At 51.8% G+C, this 22282-nt stretch overlaps 1 protein-coding gene across 12 annotated transcripts in view; it reads left to right on the forward strand.

Moving 5' to 3' along the window:
• The window catches only part of VASH2 (vasohibin 2), a 40722-nt gene that overhangs the window by 8674 nt on the left and 9766 nt on the right, over positions 1-22282 (forward strand). For 6 of the 12 annotated variants that reach the window (XR_014053535.1, XR_014053531.1, XM_081489824.1 and 3 more), the window contains 5 exons: positions 1028-1116; positions 5553-5609; positions 6331-6405; positions 13778-14159; positions 16456-16571. Coding sequence is in view for 7 of the 12 variants with exons in the window: in XM_081489824.1 (XP_081345950.1) it covers positions 1028-1116; positions 5553-5609; positions 6331-6405; positions 13778-14159; positions 16456-16571 (719 nt within the window). In the remaining 5 variants the exon portion in view is untranslated. Of the gene's footprint in view, positions 1-1027; positions 1117-5552; positions 5610-6330; positions 6422-13766; positions 14188-16360; positions 16572-22282 lie in introns of all 12 variants that reach the window. The other 6 variants (XR_014053532.1, XM_081489825.1, XR_014053534.1 and 3 more) reach the window with 4 other exon arrangements.

The following is a 22282-nucleotide window of genomic DNA, read 5'->3' on the forward strand; positions in this document are numbered from 1 at the left end:
CTAAGCGACGCAGGCCTCTCCTCCCTCCTGCTGGAGCCATCAGCCCACATGGGCTGGGGGACCCTGTCCCAGCATCTCCCCACCACAGAGGCCAAGGGTAGAAGGAAAGTAAAGCAGAAACTGCCCCCTTTCTTCCCAGGAGTAACTGGATTAGAAGCACTTGCTTATTTTCGCCCTTGGCCTGGTCGGCGGGGTGGCTCAGAGCTGAGTGGCATCTCAGCTCTAAATTCCTAAGAAGAGGCACTTACCTCCCCCTTCCCTCTCCTGGGTGCTTTTGCTCCCTTCTCTTCCCAGAGGAGGGTAAGACCTTCAGACACTAAGTGTTGACCAGGAGGCAGACAGATTAGGAAGTGCAGGGGGGAATGGCTGCCAGGAGGGGTCAAAAGGTAAGATGGCTCCTGAGTTGGAAGGGGTGCCCTTCCCTGGGAAGAGTCGAGACAAGAGGGGAGTCTTTCCCAATCCGCTCAGGGCTGGGCTCAGGGAAGGGGTGCCACGGGCATTGCAGGGGGTGGTGTCGAGGAGAAATGCAAGATGTAGCACCATGTCGCCTTCCTTCGGGGTACCATTCATCTCGTATTCAGAGGCACCCTGGAGAAGAACACAGGTTTCCCTAGCCATGCAGCAAAAGTGTCGTCGTGCAGTAAAAATGTAAGGATTGATGGAGCACCTTGGAACCTCCCGGCCTGGGAGGGGAAGGCGGGACACTAGAGGATGTGGTCCTTGGCCTCAAGAAGAACGGAGGCTCCCATGGGGAGGAAGGCCATGTTCACACAACACACGGAGAGCCACAGGGAGTCACTGCGACCCAGGGTGCGGGGTGTGTGCCAAGGGAACACAGAGGACATCGGCAGGAGACTGACTGGTCTGGGGAGACCTTATCCTGGAGGCACCAGTTGAATGGGTGCCCAGGGCAGGGTGGCCAGCTGCGCTCGGGACCTCTGCAGTGGTCCTGACCCTTGGTCCACCCCGAGGCACTGGGCCCCACAGCATCTCCTTGATACGACCATCTCTCTCTACTTCTCTGCAGCCTTCAGTACCCCAGGTTCCAAACTACAGGCTGTCGATGACGATCCCAGACTGGCTCCAGGCGATCCAGAACTACATGAAGACACTACAGTATCCTTCCGACCGGGGTCAGAGGAGAAGACCCAGCCAAGGGGATGGGCATGGTGATCGCATGTGTGATGGCCTGTCTGTTTGCAGATGGTCAGCGGTGTGAGGTCGATGAGGCCAGGGACGGAGGGATGCCATGATGTGAGAGTCTAGGAGTGACACTGGAGGGCCATCATTGCGATGATCAGACCCTCTCCCTTTAAGCAGGGTATGGGCCAGCCGGCAAGGGGCGGCCAGGCAGTGGTGGGCAGTGCACACCCCTGCGGCTCCTGTCTCTTCCTCGTTCTCTCTCCCTCCTCCCTCTCGGTCATCCTTGGCTCCTTCCATCTCTCTTCCTGCACCAGCTTCCTTTTCTCTCTTCCCTCCCAGTCTTCTGTTGCCTTTTCTTTCCTCTCACTTTCTGGCCTGACCCTGACCACGCCTCATCTACAGGAAGCCCATCCGGTGCTGCCTTTCACACCTGGTGCTCTTGGTCCTCTTTGCACGAGTGAGTGTGGCTCCGGGCTGGGGTCCTTCTCCACTTGGCGTGACTTTGAAGAAAGAGCCAAGGAGCTTTGTGGTTCCCGGCTGGGTGCGGACCAGCCAGCCAGCTGTGGCTGTTTTCTCCTCTGATCTAAGGAATGTCTGCAGTCAGGATTAGATCAGTTCTGAACACCCGTGTGAGCTACGTTGTAAGAACCAAGGGGGCAGGGTCAGATGGTCCCCTCGCCACTGCTGGTGCTTTATCCGGGACAGGAGTCAGACGGAGCCGGGCTGAGAGCGATGTAAGTGAGCGGGAGGGGCTATCTGCCGGAGTGAGTCAGGGAGCATCTTGGCTCAGCCAGCGGTGGGCTCCCTGCTGCCATCCTGGCCCCCAGCACGTGGTCCATAAGGTCAGGCCTCTGCTGACCTCTGTCCTTCCTCCCTAAAGACAGCTTAGCAGAGAGGATTTCACGGGGCACTGCACAGGGGTCCCACCTGCCCCGGAAGAGGCCTCCCCTCTCTGCTATGCGCAAGAAGCTTTCCTGTGGACTTGTGTGTTTTCCCTGAAGGGAACGGTGCTAGCAGATGAGAACTGCCCCTTGTTTGGGTGATCAGCCTCTCAGTTCCTTCACAGACTATGAACTCCCTGCATGGCATCTTCCCAGCAGAATCGTAAAGTAATATTAGGGGTAGAAGGTAGCAGTCCTGCCTCCAAGAGTCAGGCTGACAGCCTAGCCCAGGGAAGGCCGTCTGACTCAGTGCTGATCGCCGAACTGGGAACTCACGTGGGGAGCTCTGTGTGGCCCAGAAGCATAAACTCTGGCCAGAGTCAACCTGGACCCCCAAGAGCTGAGCCTTCCTGGATGTGACTGACTCCTCACAGAACATTCCAGAAGGTGACGGAAATTAGAACTTAGAATTGCCCACCCCACTTCTACTTGGGGCTTCCCTGACGGGTGAAGAATCTGCCCGCAATGCAGGAGACACAGGAGACATGGGTTTGATCCCTGAGTCGGGAAGGTCCCCCGGAGGAGGAAATGGCAACCCACTCCAGTATTCTTGTCTGGGAAATCCCATGGACAGAGGAGCCTGGCGGGCCACAGTCCTTGGGGTCACAAAGAGTCAGACACGACTGAGCCACTAAGCAGGTCCCTTCTGCTTAGGACAGGGTCTTCACAAGGATCGTCTGACTGGAGATTAAAGAGGATAAGCCTGGGGGGAAATGCATTTTGGGGGCACGTTTGCGTGTGCTTTACATGTAACTGGTTCTTTCTCCCATAAATCTTGCAGCACACTTTCAGTCCTGAAGGATCTACTTTTTCATTTTTTTCTTTGCTGACCCGTTGTGATGGTCGCTGACCTGGATCGATGACTGCAGAGAGGGCTGGAGAAGGGAAAACACGCCCCATGCTGCCAGGATCAGGTTCCGGGTCACCTGCTATTGGAATGGCCTCTCTGTTCTACCCTCTGACCAGCCTGTTATTTCGCAGTTCCACAGGCCTTCCTAGTGCTTTATCCTGGACGCAAGGACTGGTGCTAGGGTATGGGGACCCCTTGGGGCCAGTCCTGAATGTGCAGGTTCTCAGCTGGGGATGCAAAAGGGTGAATCCTCCCTTCCCTTCTGTCAGGCTCACAGCCTTGGCAACAAGAGTGTTGGCCTCTCACAGGATTCTGAGAAGTGAAGTCTCTACTCCCTGAGCTCTCTGTGTGGGGTGCAGCCTTCTGAGGGTGAGGGTGAGGTCTCTCTCTCTGAAAGCAGCCGTTTACAGGAGGTTCTCCTCCCCAGCTCACTTTCAGGGCTGATAACTGTAAGGGACTGAAAAAGGATGGTCAGGTAATTTTTTATTAATTATTATTTTACTATAGGTTTGTCTCACTCTATGCACTAGATGTATAAACTAGGTATAAGAACAGGGGAGAAATCTGGGCATATAAATAGAACTTTTGCCAATTGCATTCTACTTTTACATTCTTCTCTGGGGGCTAAAGAAAGATAAAGAAAGTGAAAAAGTGAAAGTTGCTCAGTCCTGTCTAGCTCTTTGCGACCCCATGGACTTTACAGTCCATGGGATTCTCCAGGCCAGAATACTAGAGTGGGTTGCTATTCCCTTCTCCAGGGGATCTTCCCAACCCAGCAGTCGAACCCAGGTCTCCCGCATTGCAGACAGATTCTTTACCATCTGAACCACCAGGGAAGCTCAGAAGGTAAAGAATCTGCCCACAATGCAGGAGATCTGGGTTGATCCCTGGGCCAGGAAGATGCCCTGGAGAAGGGAACAGCAACCCGCTCCAGTATTCTTACCTGGAAAATTCCATGGACAGAGGAGTCTGGTAGGCTATAGTCCATGGGGTCTCAAAGAATCAGACACAACTGAGCAACTAACACTTTAAATATACCAGGAGTCTTACTGTTTGAATGAAATCTTTGGTAAAGTGAAAAACCATTTCACAGTGAGACTGTGGAGCCCTTTATTTTCCTGTAACCTCCAGGGTTTTGTATGTTGTATTTTTAAAAGTTGAGCGGGCCTGTATTGTTACAGGTTATTCTTATGGCTCATGCTGGTAATTTCCCAACGGTTGAGCCTCTTAAAATCATCCCCTGGCCCTCTCCCAAACCTCCAAGCCATCAGTCCCAGATGGGGTGACTCTGAATAACATCTGGGGCCAAGACCATGGCCTAAAGTCAGAATCGCCAGGGGTGGAGCCCAGAATCTGCTTATCACAAATCCTCCAGGTGGTTGTTAAACACACTCGTGTCCTAGGGGCCAAGCACGTCTTTGCCAAGACAGGAATCCCAGCCCTTCTTGGGAGGGTGTGCAGTGCCTTGAGGTGATCATTGCCTCCCCCTGCAGCTGCCTGTACCACTGTAGGGGCACGCATCTAACCTCATACTCTGCTCCTGGGCTACAGATTTAGGCTTCATTAGCACCTTCACAATACGCACTTTTTCTGTAGGTTTTTGTTTGAGGCAAGAAAGAGAAACAGAAAGTAACTTTTCATTAGGTTTAGAAAAAGTCAAGTTCCAGTGTCAAGAGAGCCTGCTGCCAGAGAATCTCTGGTCCCCTTCAGAATGAGCTGATGTGGGCTCGCAGGTCTCTGAGACCTTGTGGGCAACCAGCTAAACCCCAGGTTGTGGGTAATGGTGTCAGTCTCCTCAGATTTAATAATCCATGCCAAGTGTCAGTCAGACATGACATGGAAGAGATGTCTCCTCAGTAAACTCTGCTGCAGTCAGTGTGCTCTTGAGAAACTCTACTGCCATCTACCTGCCCTCCATCCATCACCCTTCCATCCATCCATCCATCTATCCATCCATCCATCCACCCACCCATCAACCTACCCTTCTGTCTGCAGCCAGCCAGCCAACCTTTCATTCATCCACCCACCTATCCTCTCTTCTATTTTTTAATATTTATTTTATGATTTATTTGGCTGTGCCTGGTCTTAGTTTTGGCACACAGGATCTTTAATTGTGGCATGTGGGATCTAAGAATATCCAGGGAAGTCCCACCTAACCACTCGTCTGTCAACCCCATTCTTCTTTCCTTCCTTGCATTCACCCACTTATCCGTCTACCCAGCCATTCACTTTCCCTCATATTTAATAATATTGGCTAACTGGAATATGTTGGACTCGTGCCGAGCTTTAGGGTGATACAAAGATGATAGATAAATGATCCCAGCTCTCTAGAACATTGTTGTTTAGTAGGTGAATTAAGACATGTATTCAACAAGGCAAAATACAGAGCATATTGAAAAGAGCTATTCTGAAGGTCCAGGGTGCTTTGGGGCCTAAGCTAAAAAGATTTCTAGGGCAGGTCAGTGAGGAGGACGATACTGTTGGCGATATTCTGGCTTCTGGACACCTGGAAAGCCCCGACTCCCTCATCCCTTTGAGAAATCAAACATAGCTTCCTCTGCTGGATTACTGGGACCTTTGGAGTTTTCTGTCACTTTCCCTTTACATACTTCACACAGATACAATCATACAGGGACCCAGTTCTTTGAAATTAGGAAGATGAGACCGCTGAGTGGGTAAGTGGTGCATGGTCTGTGGGCCAGGAGACCGAGCTCCTATCTAAGAGCTGCCATCTTTCTCTCCCACTCTCTGTCCTTTATCCCATTCTGGTCCCTAAGGGCTGAGGGTGGGGCTGCCCCCCAGGACGAGGATGGAGGTGAAACTGAGATCTGGGCCACTCTGGACAGTCAAGCTCAGTGGTGGAGACTCACATCAGGGATGGGGGAGGCGTATGAAATTTGTTTTATGTGGCATTTTTTACTTGTTCCTTTGTCCTGGCTTAGTGGGAGGGTACTGTGGATTAGGGGCATTAACCTTCCAAAGGGCTTCCCAGGTGGCACGGGTGGTAAAGAACCCACCTACCAATGCAGGAGACCCAGATTTGATCCCTGGGTTGGAAAGATCCCCTGGAGAAGGGCATAGCAACCCACTCCAGTATTCTTGCCTGGAGAATCTCCATGGATAGAGGAGCCTAGTGGGTTACAGACCATGGGGTCATAAAGAGTTGGCTTTAGCATGCATGCATGCAACCTCCCAAAACTATCTCTTGGAGAGAGGAGTGGAGAATTTAGGAATTTTAGTTCTGCCAAGTGTTTTGCCAGCCTCCTGCGAGGCCAGTTCTCCCCTTTTCCTCCGTATTCCTGCATGCTGGGCCTAGCGTGGAGACTTGTGGGTTGACACACAGACTGATGCGTAATTAAAGGAGCCTGAGATCCTTCCTTGTGCTCTACCCTGCAGGTTAATGGAAACAGCGAAAGAAATGACTCGGGAGTCCCTGCCTATCAAATGCCTTGAAGCTGTCATCCTGGGCATGTATCCTTTAAGGGATGTGAGTTTAAATGTGCTCTGTAGATGGTAGCATCACTCTGGAGCTGGTTGTGCCTTTCACATCCTAGGTCCTCAGAGATGACGCTCGTCATCTGCGTGGAGGAGATTGTCAAGCTCCCCTGGTGCCTCTCTTAAACTTTCACCATCTGCACTTGAACCAAATCAAAGCTCAGCTGCTCGGCCATCCTGTGAGCTGAAGCCTGCTTCGAGACCGGCTCCCAGGCCAGACCGCATTAGTCGCGAGGAGAAGTCTAGCTTCGGGGGGGCTCGCGAGAGTGTGTGTGTCATTGTTTTTTTTGCATTTACCTGGCATTGCAACAGGAAGGACATTCCCATGGGATTATTCAAACCCATCTGCAGGAAGAATTCTCAGAGTGGACTGTGGAGGGGCAATCCTCCGTGTGGTGTAGTGTCCTGACCCTACAGGACGTAAGGCTGAAAGCAGGGTCTGGACTCGTCACGCTTTCCATTCCGTTTTCCACTAGGCGCCTGGCTCCTCAGCCTGGGGGGAAATACGGTCCAGAATAACCATGATGACCCTTGACTTCTTAGTGGTGGCGGCAGTAGAACGTGGTCTGATAGAAAAGCAGAGAAACTCCCCCTCCTGGGATGGAGGGCTTGGGTGAACTGGCCAAGGGAACGCAGCCAGACATGAGTTCGAGAGGTGGTCCCAAGTTAGGACAGGCAAGTCCTTGAGTGCCGTGCTGAGAAGGGTGACTTTTTCTAAAGACAGTGAGCAGCCTCGCCAAAATCTGTGGGGCAGAGACGGGACATGATGAGCGTGTACTCCAGAGAGACAGTTCTTGGGGCAGACAGAGGGCAGCCGGGGAAGGTGAGACTGCATCTGCGAAGCCAGTGAGGAGCCGTTCCCTGAGGGGGATGGCGGTGCTCGAACCATGGTCTTGCAATGGGGATGGCTTTGAGGGGACAGTTTCAGAAGATCTCAGGGACCGAGAATTTGCCAGCACTGATGCAGAAGGAAGTCTGTGAATACTACAGGTTTCTGGATCCGTCGACCATCTGTGGAAGATGGGCTGGAGGAAGGTGAGAGAATTGGGCGCAGACCTGAACTCAGACAGTAGCCATGAAGGTCGAGGAGAGGAGTTGGATGTGTCTTCAGTCCCACGCGGGGACTCATATGTGTGGAGCTAGAGGAGAGAGGCCATGTCTGCATTTCTGGTTTGGCAAATTGAGTGACTGGATAGTAATGCCACTGTCCATGGGGAGGACTGACAGGAGGGTCAGAGTGATGGGGAGGTGAGTTCAGATTTGGACGTGTTGAATTTGAGGTGCCTGTGGGGTGTCGGGTCGTGTATTACACCGTGGAGCTCAGGAGGAGGGGCCTCGCTGGAAATAGAAACTTGCTTGTGGTGGGCGTTTAGGGGCGGTCATGGTTTCAGGGACGACATCCCAGGGTTTTCTGCTCTAGTTGGACACAAGGAGCCCGTGACACAGACGGAGGAGGACAGTTAAGAGAAGTGGAAGGGAAACCCGGAGAGAGAGGAGACACAGACGTCAGCGGGAGGCTTCGGGCTGCGGACGGTAGGCTGGGTCTGGTCCGTTTTCCTGGCCCCCTGGACATCTTCATGGGGAAGGGAACTTCGCCCCTCTCGTCTGCAGACCACTGTCTAGCCGGATCTGAAACCCGACTGTCCACAGGTGCCCAGGCTCGCGCCTGAAGAATGGGAACTTGAGCCTCGTGGAGGCACTTTCCCACCCCTCCAAGTCATACCTCTCCGCTGCTCCCCACCTGGGAGATGGACATGTCTGGGAGCCCAGCAGGAAGGCAGGTGAGGGGGACGGCGGATGGCTCCAGGCCCCACCCTTTGGAGGCAGGAGTCCACGCAGCTGTTGGGCAGAGCCTCCTGTAAGTTTAATGGGCAAACAGTTGTCGAGAATTTGCTGGTGGTGCTTGAAGGAGCCCCTTGCCTTGGGCGCCAGCTGCCTCCAGACTCTGTGCTGGTGGAGGTCGCGGGGCCCCTGGACGGAGGTCATCTGGCCTCACATGGCAGTCCTGTACGCAGTTGTCTTGTCGCCGCGCAATTGCATCCATCCGAGTGGAAATCAGCTTCGGTTACTGGAGTTGCCTAAAACCCTTGGGGTTCGGGGGCTGGACCTGTGGCCAGCTCCTGGGCCTGTCCGGATCAGAGGCCAGCCTGCTCGGGCTGTCTTTTGTTCTTACCGTTGTGTCATTTCAGAGAAGTGGAGGGAGGGTGGAGAAATACTGCCGAACTCAGGGAAATGTGACTCCTGCATAGCCAAGAGACACAGAGCTGGATTCTAAAAGTGACGGCCTCTTTGTCTTTGCTCTGTCAGCATCCCTGTGGCCTGCTTTCCTCCCGGGCATAGTGAAGGGCGAACTCGGGTCATCTGTCTGCCTCCCGCCGGTCCTTCCGCAGGTCCTGGGGGATGAGGGGTACGTTGACGACTCTGAAACAGGTCGACTCAGCTGCTTCTTGGAACCCTGTGTCCGTCAGCTTGCCCTTGTTTCCTCTTGTTTGACGTGTGCATTGGACCCTGTGTCGTCGGCTTGCCCTTGTTTTCTCTTGTTTGACGTGAGCGCAGAGTTCAGGATTCATTCGTGAAGGGGCACTTCTTTTGATCTTGGTTTTGTGATCGTGCTGGAGAGAGAGAGACTTGCGGGCCATGGCACTTCTTTGGGGGGCCCCATTGGCCCTGGTGGGGCTTAATCCTGGAGCTCTCGTGCTAGGGTTTCTCCAGGAACAGCTGCATCATCAGAAGCAGGGTGGACATCGCCCCAGCAGGCTGGGTGCTGGGCCGAACCTCCCTGGGCTGGGGGCACTGCTGCTCTCTTTACCCAGGAAAAGCTCAGGCTCCTTCCAGTCCTCATCCACACCTCCTAGCCCCCTTCCTCTCGGTTCACAGAGACTCCAGGTCCCATTGATTGCCGGAATGATGGAGCAAATCTGAGTGATTGATGACTCGTCATAGGATGGGCTAGTGGTCCCTCCAGTCACTCCCCACTTGCTCATCTCCCCTTGGCCAACTCTGCTTGTCTTGTAGGAATCCTGGTGTGGCCACACCGAGGCCCCTTCTCTGCTCTCCCTGAGGTGGCTGGGATTCTTCTCTCTCAGCACAGATCGCATTGGGGTGGGTTTTTTCAGTTTTACTGAGATAAAATTGACTCAGAGGACTGTGTAAGTTTAAGATGTACACTGTAATGACTTGACATATATATTGCAAATGCAGGGTTTCTAAGAATTGTAGTAACATATTCATAACTTCAGTTCAGTTGCTCAGTCGTGTCTGATTCATTTCGACCTCATGGACTGCAGCGTGCCAGGCTTCCCTGTCCATCACCAACTCCCGGAGCTTGCTCAAGCTCATATTCATCGGGTCGGTGATGCCATCCAACCATCTCATCCTCTCAACCACGTCGTCCCCTTCTCCTCCCGCCCTCAGTCTTTCCCAGCATCAGGGTCTTTTCTAATGTGTCAGCCCTTCCCATCAGGTGGCCAAAGTATTGGAGCTTCAGCTTCAGCATCAGTTCTTCCAGTGAATATTCAGGACTGATTTCCTTTAGGGTGGACTGGTTTACATTTACCATTTTTAACTAAATAATTCAGTAGCATGGAGGACATTCACGCTGTTGTGCAGCCATCACCACTGTCCGTCTCCACCCCCTCCTCTTCCCAACTGAAATGCTAAGCCCATTAAACAGGATCCCCGCCCCTGACAATTACCATTCTACTTTATGTCTCTATTACGAGTTTGACTCCTCCAGATACCTCATAAAGTTGAATCATTCAGTATTTGTCTTTTTCTGACTGGCTTATTTCACATACATTATTTTCCTCACATTTCTTTCCTGTTGTAACACATGCTAGAATTTCCTTCCTTTTTAAGGCTGAACTATTCCACTGTATGAATATACCGCACATTGTTTATCCATTCATCGCTTGAATAGACCCTCTGGTTATTTCCACTTTTTGGCTCTTGTGAAGAATGCTGCTGTGACATTGGTATGCACGTATCTGTTGGAGTCCTTGCTTTTGGTTCTCTTGGGTGTGTACCCGAAGTGTGGTTGCAGGGTCATATGGTAATTCTGTGTTTAATTTGCTTTGAGGACCTGCCATGCTGATGGTCTTGTGTCCTTTTTTCTCCCCCTGGCCACACCATTTAGCATGGGGGATCTTAGCATGGAGTCTTAGCCCCTGCACCACCAGGGAAGCCCCGGTGTTGTGTCCGTGTTGAGTCTGTCTCTCTATCAGACTTTCAGGGAAGAGCTGTGTACTTCATCTTTGACTCCACAGCCCTACCTAGCAGTCTGTCTGGCATAGGAAGTAGTGTTTGTTACACTGACTTAACTGAGGAGTGCCCTTGTTCCAGCCCCAGAGAACTCGCCCCAGAAAGCAGGGAAGAATTTATGTAAGAGGGCCCAGAACGATGTGATTTCACTCCCTTACTGCCAGTTAACCTCACATAATAAAGTGAAGAGAAAGCAGGTAACGATTTTTATAGAGAGGAGCCATCTGTGATTAAATTGAGGTCAGATGACAAGACTTCTTCCTTTTAAGGGTACCTGGATTAGCCCTGTGCAGTCCTTTTTTAAAAAAAATTATTTTTATTTGAAAAATTTTAATATAATTTTAAAGGTTACTTTCCATTTACAGTTATTACAAAACATTGGCTCCATTCCCAGTGTTGTACAATACATTCTTGAGCCGGTCTTACACCCAACAATTTGTTCCTCCCTACTTCCCATCCCTATGTTGCCCCTTCCCCCTCCTTGTACCACTAGTTTCTCCTCTCTATCTGTGAGTTTTGCTTCTTTTTTGTTATGTTTACTAGTATGTTGTGGTTTTTGGATTCCACAGGTAAGTGATATCCAGTGTTTTTCTTTCTCTGTCAAGTGCAGTCCTTTGAAGCATAGGGAGATGTATCCTCACAACGTAAGGTTCATCCTTTCAGCAAGCATTAACCAGACACTTCTGTGTGCTAGGCCTGTGGGATGCCCAGGATGCCAAGTACAACTCCTGCCCTTGTAAGATACAAGCGCATACACAAAATGCTGGGCGAATAAGCACCAAGTGCTCTGGGAGTTCTTGCAGGGGATGGGGGGACTTCACCCACACTGAGGAAGGTCAGGGAAGGTATCACAACCAGGGAGTGAGGCGCTTCCAGTCAGGGTGTGGCCTGTGTGAAAACGAGAAAGTCCATAGCATCCTTCCCACTCATGATTCTTAGGAGACTGCAAAGATCTCTGCCAGGTTTGAAGCCCTCGTGCTATAAGGCTGACCTGCAAGAAGCCAAAAAAGAAGTTATACTGAAATAGGGACATGAGGTCCTATACAGTGGGTTTAGTAGCTTATTTCTGAAAGTTTCATAGGTCACTTTGGTCTCATAGCTTTGTAATGTGTTTCTTGTTGTTCATTCACTAAGTCGTGTCTGACTCTGCGACTCCATGGACTGTAGCCCACCAGGCTCTTCTGTCCTCCACTGTCTCCCAGAGTTTGCTCAAGTTCATGTCTGTTGAGTCAGTGATACTATAATCATCTCATCCTCTTCTCCCCCCTTCTCCTTTTGCCTTTAATCTTTCCCAGCATCAGAGTCTTTTCCAATGAGTCGGATGTAATCTAAAGGTCATTTAAAATTTTCAGTTATATTTGACTTCATATTCTGGGGGAATATATGTGCTGAGTGCAGTGGGCATAGATCTGTGGGTTCTTTATGGTCTCAGGGTGTATCCTGCAAAAATGTCATGGGAATTCCCTAGCGGTCCAGGGGTTACGACTCTGCGCTTTTGCTGCCAAGGGTGCAGGTTCAGTTCCTGGTTGGCCTGCAAGCTGTGCAGCCACAAAAATAAATTATCACGGATCAGCTATAGGTCAGTATGTGGGGGAGATGAGACAGTGCCGAGGATGGTGAGCAGGGGCTGAATCATGGCAGACTTTGCGGAGGGAATTTGGACTAAGTCCTGGAGAAGGTGAGAGACACTGAAAACTTAAGCAGAAGAATGACATGTGCCGCATTTTGGCTTCAACAGATCTTTCTGGCCACTGTGTAGAAAGTGAATTGGAGCAGAGATAAGAAATGGTGAAGACAAGCTCCCAGAGAGTAGAGAACTGTACCCACTTACCAGCTATTAATACTTACCATGCACAAGCCAGGTTCCTAGGTGGCACCACTGGTAAAGAACCTGCCTGCCAGTGCAGGTAGATGTAACAGACACGGGTTCGATCCCTGGGTTGGGAAGATCCCCTGGAGGAGGGCACAGCAACCCACTCCAGTTTTCTTGCCTGGAGAATCCCATCGACAGAGGAGCCAGGTGGGCTATGGTCCATGGGATTGCAAAGAGTCGGACGTGACTGAGCGACTTAGCATGCTCACAGGCACAAGTCACCATGTTAAGAGCCTGGCTTGTTATTTACCTTAGCAAAGTCTTGGTGACACCAGCAGTTTTCAGCAGAGTGTCTGTATTTCCAGTGTCTCTCTCCAGAAGAGCTGGGTCTTTGAGTCACCATAGCCACACCAGGACCATCCAGACACTTGGAGATAGACTTAAGGATGGGGTGGTGCTTGTCCATCGCTGCAGCATTTGGAGTCTGTGGGGCAGTTACTGGAAGCTGTACGCTGTGGAGTTGCTGAGCCCAAACTGAGTTAATAGTAAGAGACTAGATGGCTCGATCCCAATGAGCCAGTCCGTGGAGAGAGCTGAGCTGTGTCACCAGGTGGTTTGGGGACTGAGGGGGAGCCCGAGGTTCGGATGCTGCAGGCAGCTCTCTTGGTACTGGGTCCTGCAGCCAGTACCCAAGGCTGCTGGCATGGGTGTGCCAGGGCCAGTGAGAGGAGCAGACAAGGTGCAGGTATGACGCATCCTGACACCATCCTGTCCCTTCCTTTTCCATCAGGTGGTCTGTGTCTTTTCCATCTCCCCTGCCTTGCTTTGATTCTGGTCATCATTTCTCCCCACACCGTTGCAGAGGCCTTCAATTCCTGGTCTGTCCCACATACCCGAGTCAGAATTAATGACCGAGAACATCATTCCAGTGGCATAAACCAACTTTTAGTAGTTCGTCATCCCCTGTAGAGCACCGGGTAAGGAAAAAGGACCTTGTGATGGTTGTGTTTGTATTTATTTAATTACTAAAGAAGAAAGGAAATCTTTGCTCTTTGTCCCATATAAATGTGGTTTGGTGTGCACCAGATAGCAGGTATCTCAAAGATAGCGTGTGAATCCTTTATAAGAGGATTGATCTGGAAAGATGAGGTCTGGGTCTGCTCAGAAGCAGAGGAGTAGATCCCCTGACCGTGTGGTCCACTTCCCCTTCCTGGGAGTCCAAGTTCTGGTATCTTCAAGGCCTCCTTTCTCTTCCTTGACTCAGATTGTCTTAAGATACTTAACGAATGGACAGCCTTCCATCGAGCGATTCCCCATCAGCTTTAAAACCTACTTCTCAGGAAACTACTTTCACCACGTTGTGCTGGGGATTTACTGCAGTGGCCGCTATGGCTCTCTGGGCATGAGCCGAAGGGCTGAGCTGATGGACAAGCCATTGACCTTTCGGACTCTGAGTGACCTCATCTTTGACTTTGAAGACTCCTACAAGAAGTATCTTCACACCGTCAAGAAGGTCAAGATCGGACTGTATGTCCCCCACGAGCCTCATAGCTTCCAGCCCATCGAGTGGAAGCAGCTGGTCCTCAATGTCTCAAAAATGTTGAGGGCTGACATAAGGAAGGAGCTGGAGAAATATGCCAGGGACATGAGAATGAAGGTAGGTGCAGGGGAGGCAGATGAGGGATGCAAGACCGTTCTTTCATTTTCCCTCTCTCTGTCTCTCTCTCTCGCCACGTGCCCCGTGTTTCTGAGATGGTCAAAAGTTTCTCAAGGTTATCTTGGTTAGTAGCCACCCTTTTAAATAATTTTGGGGACTTCCATGACAGTCCAGTGGTTAAGACTCCAAGCTTCTACTGCAGAGGACATGAGTTCAATTTCTGGTCAGGGAACTAAAATTCCACATGCTACGTGGTGTGGCTAAAAAATAATAATAATGAAATTTGTAAAGGATTTGATTTTTGACATGGACAATTTAAGTTTCTTTGCATTTACTCATTTGCTGCTTTAAGAGCCAGAGGTAAAGTCCATGCGAGTATTGTAGCTGAAGCAAAATCTTGGCCTATAGTTCCTTCTGTGAGTTTATCTAAACTGTTAATCACTGTATACTAAGGCTCCAGTCTTGTTCTGTTTTGTCCTAGTAATAAGAGCAGGCAATCATCTCAGTTTCCCTGAGACTGAGGGCTTTCCAAGGACATGAGACTTTCAGCATTTAAAGTCAAGAAAGGGTCTTCCCCGGTGGTGCAGTGGCCAAGAATCTGTCTGCCAGTGCAGGAGACATGGGTTCGATTCCTGGTCTGGGAAGATTCCACATGCCACGGGGCAGCTAAGTCTGTGCCCGCAGCTACTGAGCCTGAGCTCTAGAGCCCGAGAGCCAGCACTACTGAAACCTGGGTGCCCTGGAGCCGGAGCGCTGCAACAAGAGAAGCCACTGCGCTGAGAAGTCCGTTCCCTGCAGCTATAGGGTAGCCGCTTCCCTGCTTGCTGCAACTAGAGAAAGCTGCAGAAAAGACCCCGCACAACCAGAAATAAATAAATAACGAAATTATTAAAAAAAAGAAAAGCCAAGAAAGTCTCAGGCAAACCAGGATGAGTGGGTCACCCTGCTGTATAATTTATCAGATTATACCGAGTCGTGTTTGATCTCTGGTTTGCTTTGTGAGTTGCAAAGCCCTTGGGCATAACATTCGACCTGGTGTCACAGTGGCAAACAAAGGAGCACACATCCTGCTGTAGTCTCTATAAGCGAGCTCATCAGCCCTTCTTCCTTCTACCGATGCCGAGGGGGCAGGATGCTGCTTGTCCTTGCCCCTCCAGGGCTCGTGGAGTCACTGAGGGCCGTGTCTACACTGAGGCCCACAGGAGAAAGTGCTTATGCCGAATTCAGGCTTGGCTGTGTTTAGCACCTGGGGACTCATCATCTTCACTTGGCAGGACTTGGAATGGAGATTTTTTTTTTCTTGCCTCACCGTGAACATGTGGGATCTTAGTTCCCTGACCAGGGATCGAACCTGGGCCCCCTGCAGTGGAAGTGTGGAGTCCTAACCACTAGACCGCCCAGGAATTCTCTGGAATGGAGATTCTTGATCCTTTGAACCCACTCTGTGCATGCATGTGGGCTTCCTGGGTGGTACTAGCGACTAAGAACCTGCCTGCCAATGCAAGGGATGTCAGAGACGCAAGAGAAGAGGGTTCGATCCCTGGAGGAGGGCATGGCAACCCACTCCAGTATTCTTGCCTGGAGAATCCCGTGGGCAGAGGAGCCTGGTGAGCTACAGTCCATAGGGTCGCAAAGAGTCAGAGACGACCGAAGCGACTTAGCATGCATGCACGTGTGCATGTGTGTGGGGTGGAAGGATCCAGGGAAAAACACACTGGCTTCCAGGGCAATGTGGATGGGACTTTGTCTTCACAGGAGGGGAGTTTACTGAGCAACCAGACAGCCCCAGAAGGCTGAGGCACTGGGCTGGCTGTGATGGGGGAAGGGGCACAGGGTCATCCTGTCATCCTCTGGGCAGTGGCCCCTCTGCTTCTTGTGGTGACCTTGTGACACCAGGTCAGAATTTTATGCCCAAGGGCTTTGCAACTCACCAAGCAAAGCAGAGATAAAACGTGACTTGGTAAAATCTGATAAATTATACAGCAGGGTGACCCACTCATCCTGGTTTGCCTGAGACTTTCTTGGCTTTTCTTTTTTTTTTAACTTTTTAATAATTTCTTTATTTATTTTTGGTTGTGCTGGGCCTTTGTTGCTGCACTCCAGCTTTCTCTAGTTGCAGCAAGGTGCCTCATGAGAGAGGCACCTGGGTGGCTCAGACCTCCTCCCGGAAGTCTTCTGGCCCAGGGCCTTCCACAGCACAGGATGACGAGTGGGCGGGGCTGGGATGCTGGGCTTTAGGAAGGCACGGGGAAGGTCGGTGGGGACCCAGCGCGGTGACTCCTTCTATCTCCTCCAGATCCTGAAACCTGCAAGTGCCCACTCTCCAACCCAAGTGAGAAGCCGGGGGAAATCCCTGTCCCCCCGCAGGAGGCAGGCGAGCCCCCCGAGACGGCTCGGCAGGCGAGACAAGTCGTGAGTAGTATCCTCCCCCCGCCACTCCCCAGCTCAAGGCCCAGCACATACACTCGGGGTTGTCCTGGTCTTGGCATTCGAACCAAATGGTGATCTGCAAGAGATGGGCCTCTCGCTCGGGGGACATCTCTGATGGAAAGGGGTCCCCCATGCACGTCACCCTCCAGGGCTCTCACCCTCCTGACGGTCAGATGTAGACATGGCTAGAGGGATAAGCCCCAGACGCTGTGAGATGGAAAAGAGCCTGGAAGGAGCCCTGGCCTTAGAGTTAGGAAGCCTGGGTCTGGAGCCAGCTCAGCTGCTTAAGGAGCTGTGGGGCCTTAGGTGTGTCCTGCAACCTTTCTGAGCTCACGTTCTCTCACCCCAAAAATGAGACTGTTAGAAGGGATGAACTTGCCTGTTAATAGAACCTTAGCCCTCTGTGCCTAGTAGAAAGTGCAATTGCCCCCTGTGGATGGTGGCATCAGAAACAGCGCTCGGCCTCCCCTCTTTCCTTGGGTGGCTGTACCCTCCTCTGTTTTAGCCTCGAAGCTGGTGACTCCTTGCCTCCTTCTTAGATCAAAGTGATCCACTTAAGAAATGACAGATTGGAGATGCTGAGGCTGCCCAAAGTAACCAGTGATAATCCCCTGGCAAATACGTAGGCCATAAGTCTGCTGGGGAAAAAAATACTGCTTTGATAAATACCAGCAGCATGCTGTGTCTGTCACACGGGTTCTCACCATGCGGGGGACCCAGGGGTGCAGGGCACAGCGGGGCCCCAGCTCTTCTGCCCGTTTGCCTTGCAGCCTGGGCAAATGCTTGGGGGCGTCTTAGTTTCCTTATGTGCCAAAGAGGATCAGAATGCTTTTCTGGTCTATCTCACAAGGTGCTGTAAGCTCAGGTTAGAAGATGTGATAAGAGCGATTTGTGGCTGGTGCGCTGTGTTACACAGCATGTTGTTATTGTCGTCACAGCATTCCTGTAGTGGGAGGAGGGAGTTTTCAAGTTTTCCTTTTCAGAGGAAGGAACCAGGGCGCAAAAGATCTTGTGCTGTGTCATGTAGTTGGTCAGTGACAGAACTGGGGCTAGAACCCGGGTCTCTTTACCCTGGGAAGGTGGTGGGGGAGGAGAGTGTTGCTTCCGTTTGGGGAAGAACAGGACAGGATGAAGTATTGTCATTTCCAGGGAAGTTTTCCTGTTCATCTCTGTTCCGCCTTCCACTGCCAGTCCCAGGCTTCTGCACCAACAGCCAGGAAGGTCTTGGGACTGGAGCCCAGGGTTTGAAAGGGGAGGAATGACCAACTGGGAGGGTTGGGTGCTCCTATAACTGAAGGTCAGAATGGTTTCTTTTTTTCTTTTTTTAAAAAGTTTTAATTGGAGGATAATTGCTTTACAATATTGTTTTGGTTAGTGCCATACAACAACGTGAATCAGCCGTAAGTGTATATGTCCCCTTCTTCTTGAACCTTCCCCCCTCCCACCGCATCCCACCCCTCTGGGCTGTCACAGAGTGTGACATGTTGAATTCCCCGTGTTATACTGTAACTCCTGGTGGTTTCAACATAGGTCTGTCCTTTTAGGGAGCAGGATGGCTTTAGACCTGTCATACATGGTCCCTGACCCTATTCCTGCCCCTAATGCTGACCAGCACCCTTGATCCTGACCCTCACCCTGTCTGTCCTCTGATTCAAGCATCCATTCATTACTGTCACTGAACAAAGCTGCTGTTGTCTCAGAGGACTATGGACCTGGAAGCCCTTCCCAGAGGGTCATTGGGCATAGTGTAAGGGCCCCGCCTGAAATGGGAATCTATCTGGTGGCCTCTGGAGTGGAGGAGGGTAGCTTTTAATCTGCTTGGTTATCCTGACTGCCCGTGGAGGTCTGAGTCCTCTCCTGAGGAGCTCTCAACTCTTCAGCAAACGTTGCACGGTCCTTAAAGTCTTGCTCTCCCCTCGAGACTCTGGCATCCAGGGCCCAGGAAACCCTAGGCGTTCTATCTGATTGGATTTGTGCACAGGATGGCAGTTGTTGGTTTTTAAGGCAATTCCTGTTGGGGTCATTTTACTTGGATCTGCAGGAGCTTTGCAGTCCAAGGCAGATTATGTTTTTAACTGCAAAAAGTTACTATGATTGCCCAGAGATGGTAAAGCCCATACGATCTTAGAAGCTGGTTGTAGAGACAAAAGTTGGAATGACAACTGGCTGGTGATGGTCGTGGTGTTGATGCTGGTTTGAATGGAGGAAGAAGGGAGTTTGAATTTGGACCGTGGGGTTTGAGGTGCTTCTTAGGCATGGAGGAGGCGAGTGGGGGGAATGTGTCATAGAAGTTGTTTAAAATGCAGATGTGGAGTTCAAGGATGTTGAGGAATAGAGATCCTGCTTTTAGAGCCATCTACTCAGAAGGGACAGTTGAAACAACACCTGGATCAGTTTGCCAGGAAAGAAAGAAAGAGAGAGGAAAAGAAGAAGTGATGTCAGGGTCCTGAGTGTGTGAGAAGACCCAGCATAGGAGATGGGGAAGAAATAGAGGGTGGGAGAAAGGGTCAGTGTGAAGGGGTCTGCCTGTGCACACAGAGGACAGCAGGGAGGGGCTTAGGGGCGATGAGGTAGAAGTTGAAACCGTATATCATATGGCTCTGATGCTGCTGTGAGGGAGGCCAAGTCTTCTGGTGGGAGTGGGGAAGTGGCTTATCAGTGCAGGGTGAAAAATGGGCACACGGGGCCCTGCTGAGGAGAGATGAAAGGATCGTATAACCCTGTTTGCAAGGGCCTCCCTGGTGGCTCAGACGGTAAGGAATCTGCTTGCAATGCAGGAGACCTGGATTCTATCCTTGGGTCGGGAAGATCCCCTGGAGAATGGAATGGCTACCTCACTCCCAGTATCCTTGCCTGGAGAATTCCATGGACAGGCTTCTCTGTCCATGGGGTCGCGAAGACTCGGACATGAGTGAGTGGCTTTCACTTTAACACTTGAACACTAGGAGGAGGGCTTGTTAACACAGATTGCAGGGCCCCTCCCCTAGCGATTCTGATGCAGCAGATCTGGTCGGGGGCCTAAGAAGGTGCCCCTCTAACAAGTCCCTGGTGATGCTGATGCTGCTGGTCTAGGGATGCCACCTGGAGAGCCAGCGTCTGGTCAGTCATTGTTGGAGAACTGATTTGGGGCTTGACCTTAAAAAAAATAACAGAACGTCAAGTCTCGAAGGTCCTGGGTCTGCTGAGAGGGGCAGATGAGGCCATTAATCGTGGATCAGGGGCTCAGCCCTTCCCTAGTCCTGCCTGGGCCCCTGGGTAATGAGGTTGCTGTTGTGAAGTCAGAGGGTGTGACCCTGGCGTGGCCCTGTGGTTGGGCCCCACTGAAGTCACCCTGGGAGGAACCCGACGGGTCCTTCTCCCAGGGGCCAAGTAGAGAAATCCTGACCTCAGTCATCGCCCAGGCCTTGCCCCTGCCCTAATCTCTGGCTACTTTGTCACGCAGCCAAGGCAAGCGAGCACGCCGGAGAGTTAGATTGCCACAGATGTGAGTGCACAGCCACCCTCCAGTGTCAGGGCCCACCTGCGCTCCCCCGCCTGCCCTCCCGAGGCGTGGGGGTGGGTCTGGGAATGGGGAGGAAGACTGGGGAGAGGGCAGTAGTCACCGAGAGGTCAGGAAGGAAGACCTGAAGGGAGGTGTGGTTCAAGTCCATCTCCCCCCTTAACTCCTTGAACTGGTCCCGGCTCCAGCCAGGCAGGCCCCGGGAGCACAGAGGTGACAGCCCTTGGTTCAGTGGAAATGTAGACTTTTCCAAAATGATGACGAGGGGCTGCAGCCAGCCCCCGAATCCCCTGAGACTCATGACCCCTCCTGGCAGCCCCTTCTTCTGGGCTGAGCCCTGACTCCCAGGGGTCTTCATAAGCTCCTCCCAAGGGCCAGAATTTGAGGGTGTTTTCTGGCCCACAACTAGGGCCAGGTGGCCTTGGTTGCTTGACCATCCAGGGACCCCAGGTGGCTTGTGGGTTCCTGTGGGCACTCTGATGTGAGCAAGTCCAGTAAGATCACGGTTATTCTTGGTAGTGGAAGCTCCTGCTGCTTCTTTTCTCTGCTCCCAGCAATTGGAGGTCAGGAGAGGAATCTGGGGGGCAAGTATTTTGGCTAGAGTTTCACAGTGGATGGAGGCATTACAAGGGCTTCCCAGGTAGCACTAGTGGTAAAGAGCCTGCCTGCCTGCAGGAGACTTAAGAAAGAGACACAGGTTCGATCCTTAGGTCGGGAAGATCTCCTGGAGGAGGGCATGGCAACCCACTCCAGTATTCTTGCCAGGAGAATCCTATGGACAGAGGAACCTGATGGGCTACCATTCATGGAGTCTCAAAGAGTCAGACACGACTGAAGCGACTTAGCACGCACGCACAGAGATGTTACAAGGATGGCAGCGTCTCTTCCATGGTTCCTCCTTAACTTTGACTTCCGGATTGCAGGGCAGGATGAGGGATGACAAGGGCCCCCATGCAAGAAGAGAGGGAAGAGAGATGCAGGAGACGAGAGTAACATGAAGGCTGGGGGAGGTGGGGACCACGAGACGCGCCGAGCACCAAGCTCCTCCCTTCCTCTCCAGATCCCAGCTTCCCCCACTGCAACAGACTGGGACCCAGGACAGCCTGGTTCCTAGAGGTGTGTCTGGAAAAAAGCAATTTCCCAGCGTCTACCCATGGCCTTCCCCAAGCAGGCTTTTCTCCAGGTAATCTGGCTTTTGGGCGAGGAAACGAGAAAGTGACAAATGTGGTTATGATCCAGTAACCCCATCAAACTCCGGACCTCTTAGTGTGTAGCATGATCAGGACCAGGAATGGTTTGGTGACTGTTACTGTGCTGTTATTTCAGAATTACTTAAGGCCGCCAAGTCATTTCTAAATGTGGCGGGTGCCGCCGTGAAGCTGGGGAGTGGCCCAAAGAGGGGAGAGTTATCATAACAGGCAAGAGGCTCCTCAGCTGTGGGGTCCCAGCCCCTGTCTGTGCGTGTGGATAATTTTAGTGGTTTTATGTCCCCCGCCCCCTGCTCCTTGCAGCTGGGGCTTCTTCCAGCCCTGCATTCCTCGCCATTTTTGCACTTGTCTGAATAATCCTTCTCGAAAGGAGCATCAGTGTCACTGGGTTGACAAGACAGTCAGCTGAGTGGGAGGGCAAACGGCAGTGACTCCATTAGTGTCAGCTGAGACAGTTCCTTCCAAGAGAGAAACAGGGACTCCCACCCCCACCCCACCACCCACCAGTCCTCCTCCTACTCTCTGCTCCTCTGGGAGTGTTTAAAGAACCTTCCACACAGAACAGTCAGGTTGTTTCCTGTGGTTCTTAAACAGAGAGATAGAGCTTGCTATGTAGGTGGAAAAGGCCTCCTGTGAACTTAAACCAGCTCTTTGAGAACAGTGGGCCTGTCTCACTGAGATTCTGAACAGGGGCCAGGGCGCCCCCTAGGGGATAAGGGTTAGAAGTGCAGCGGAAGGGGAGAGTTTATAAAGATGCTGCTGCCCATGAGTGCCTGGGGGCCCAGACGGTAAATGTCCTGCAAAGCTCAGGACCATTCCCGCCCCCCAGTAAAGAACCAATCCACCTAAAATGCCCCCACTGAGAACCCCGAATGCTCCCTGGAGTCCTTTCCATCTCTGACGGTCCCCTGGTCTCAGCTTGCTGATCCGTGGCCTGAACCCGAGAGAGTGGTGGTGAGTGGACAGTGGTTTTCTGGCTGGGCTGC

Source organism: Giraffa tippelskirchi, chromosome 5 (genome assembly GCF_054371585.1).
Source record: "Giraffa tippelskirchi isolate mGirTip1 chromosome 5, T2T-mGirTip1v1.2.pri, whole genome shotgun sequence".
Taxonomy (NCBI): domain Eukaryota; kingdom Metazoa; phylum Chordata; class Mammalia; order Artiodactyla; family Giraffidae; genus Giraffa; species Giraffa tippelskirchi.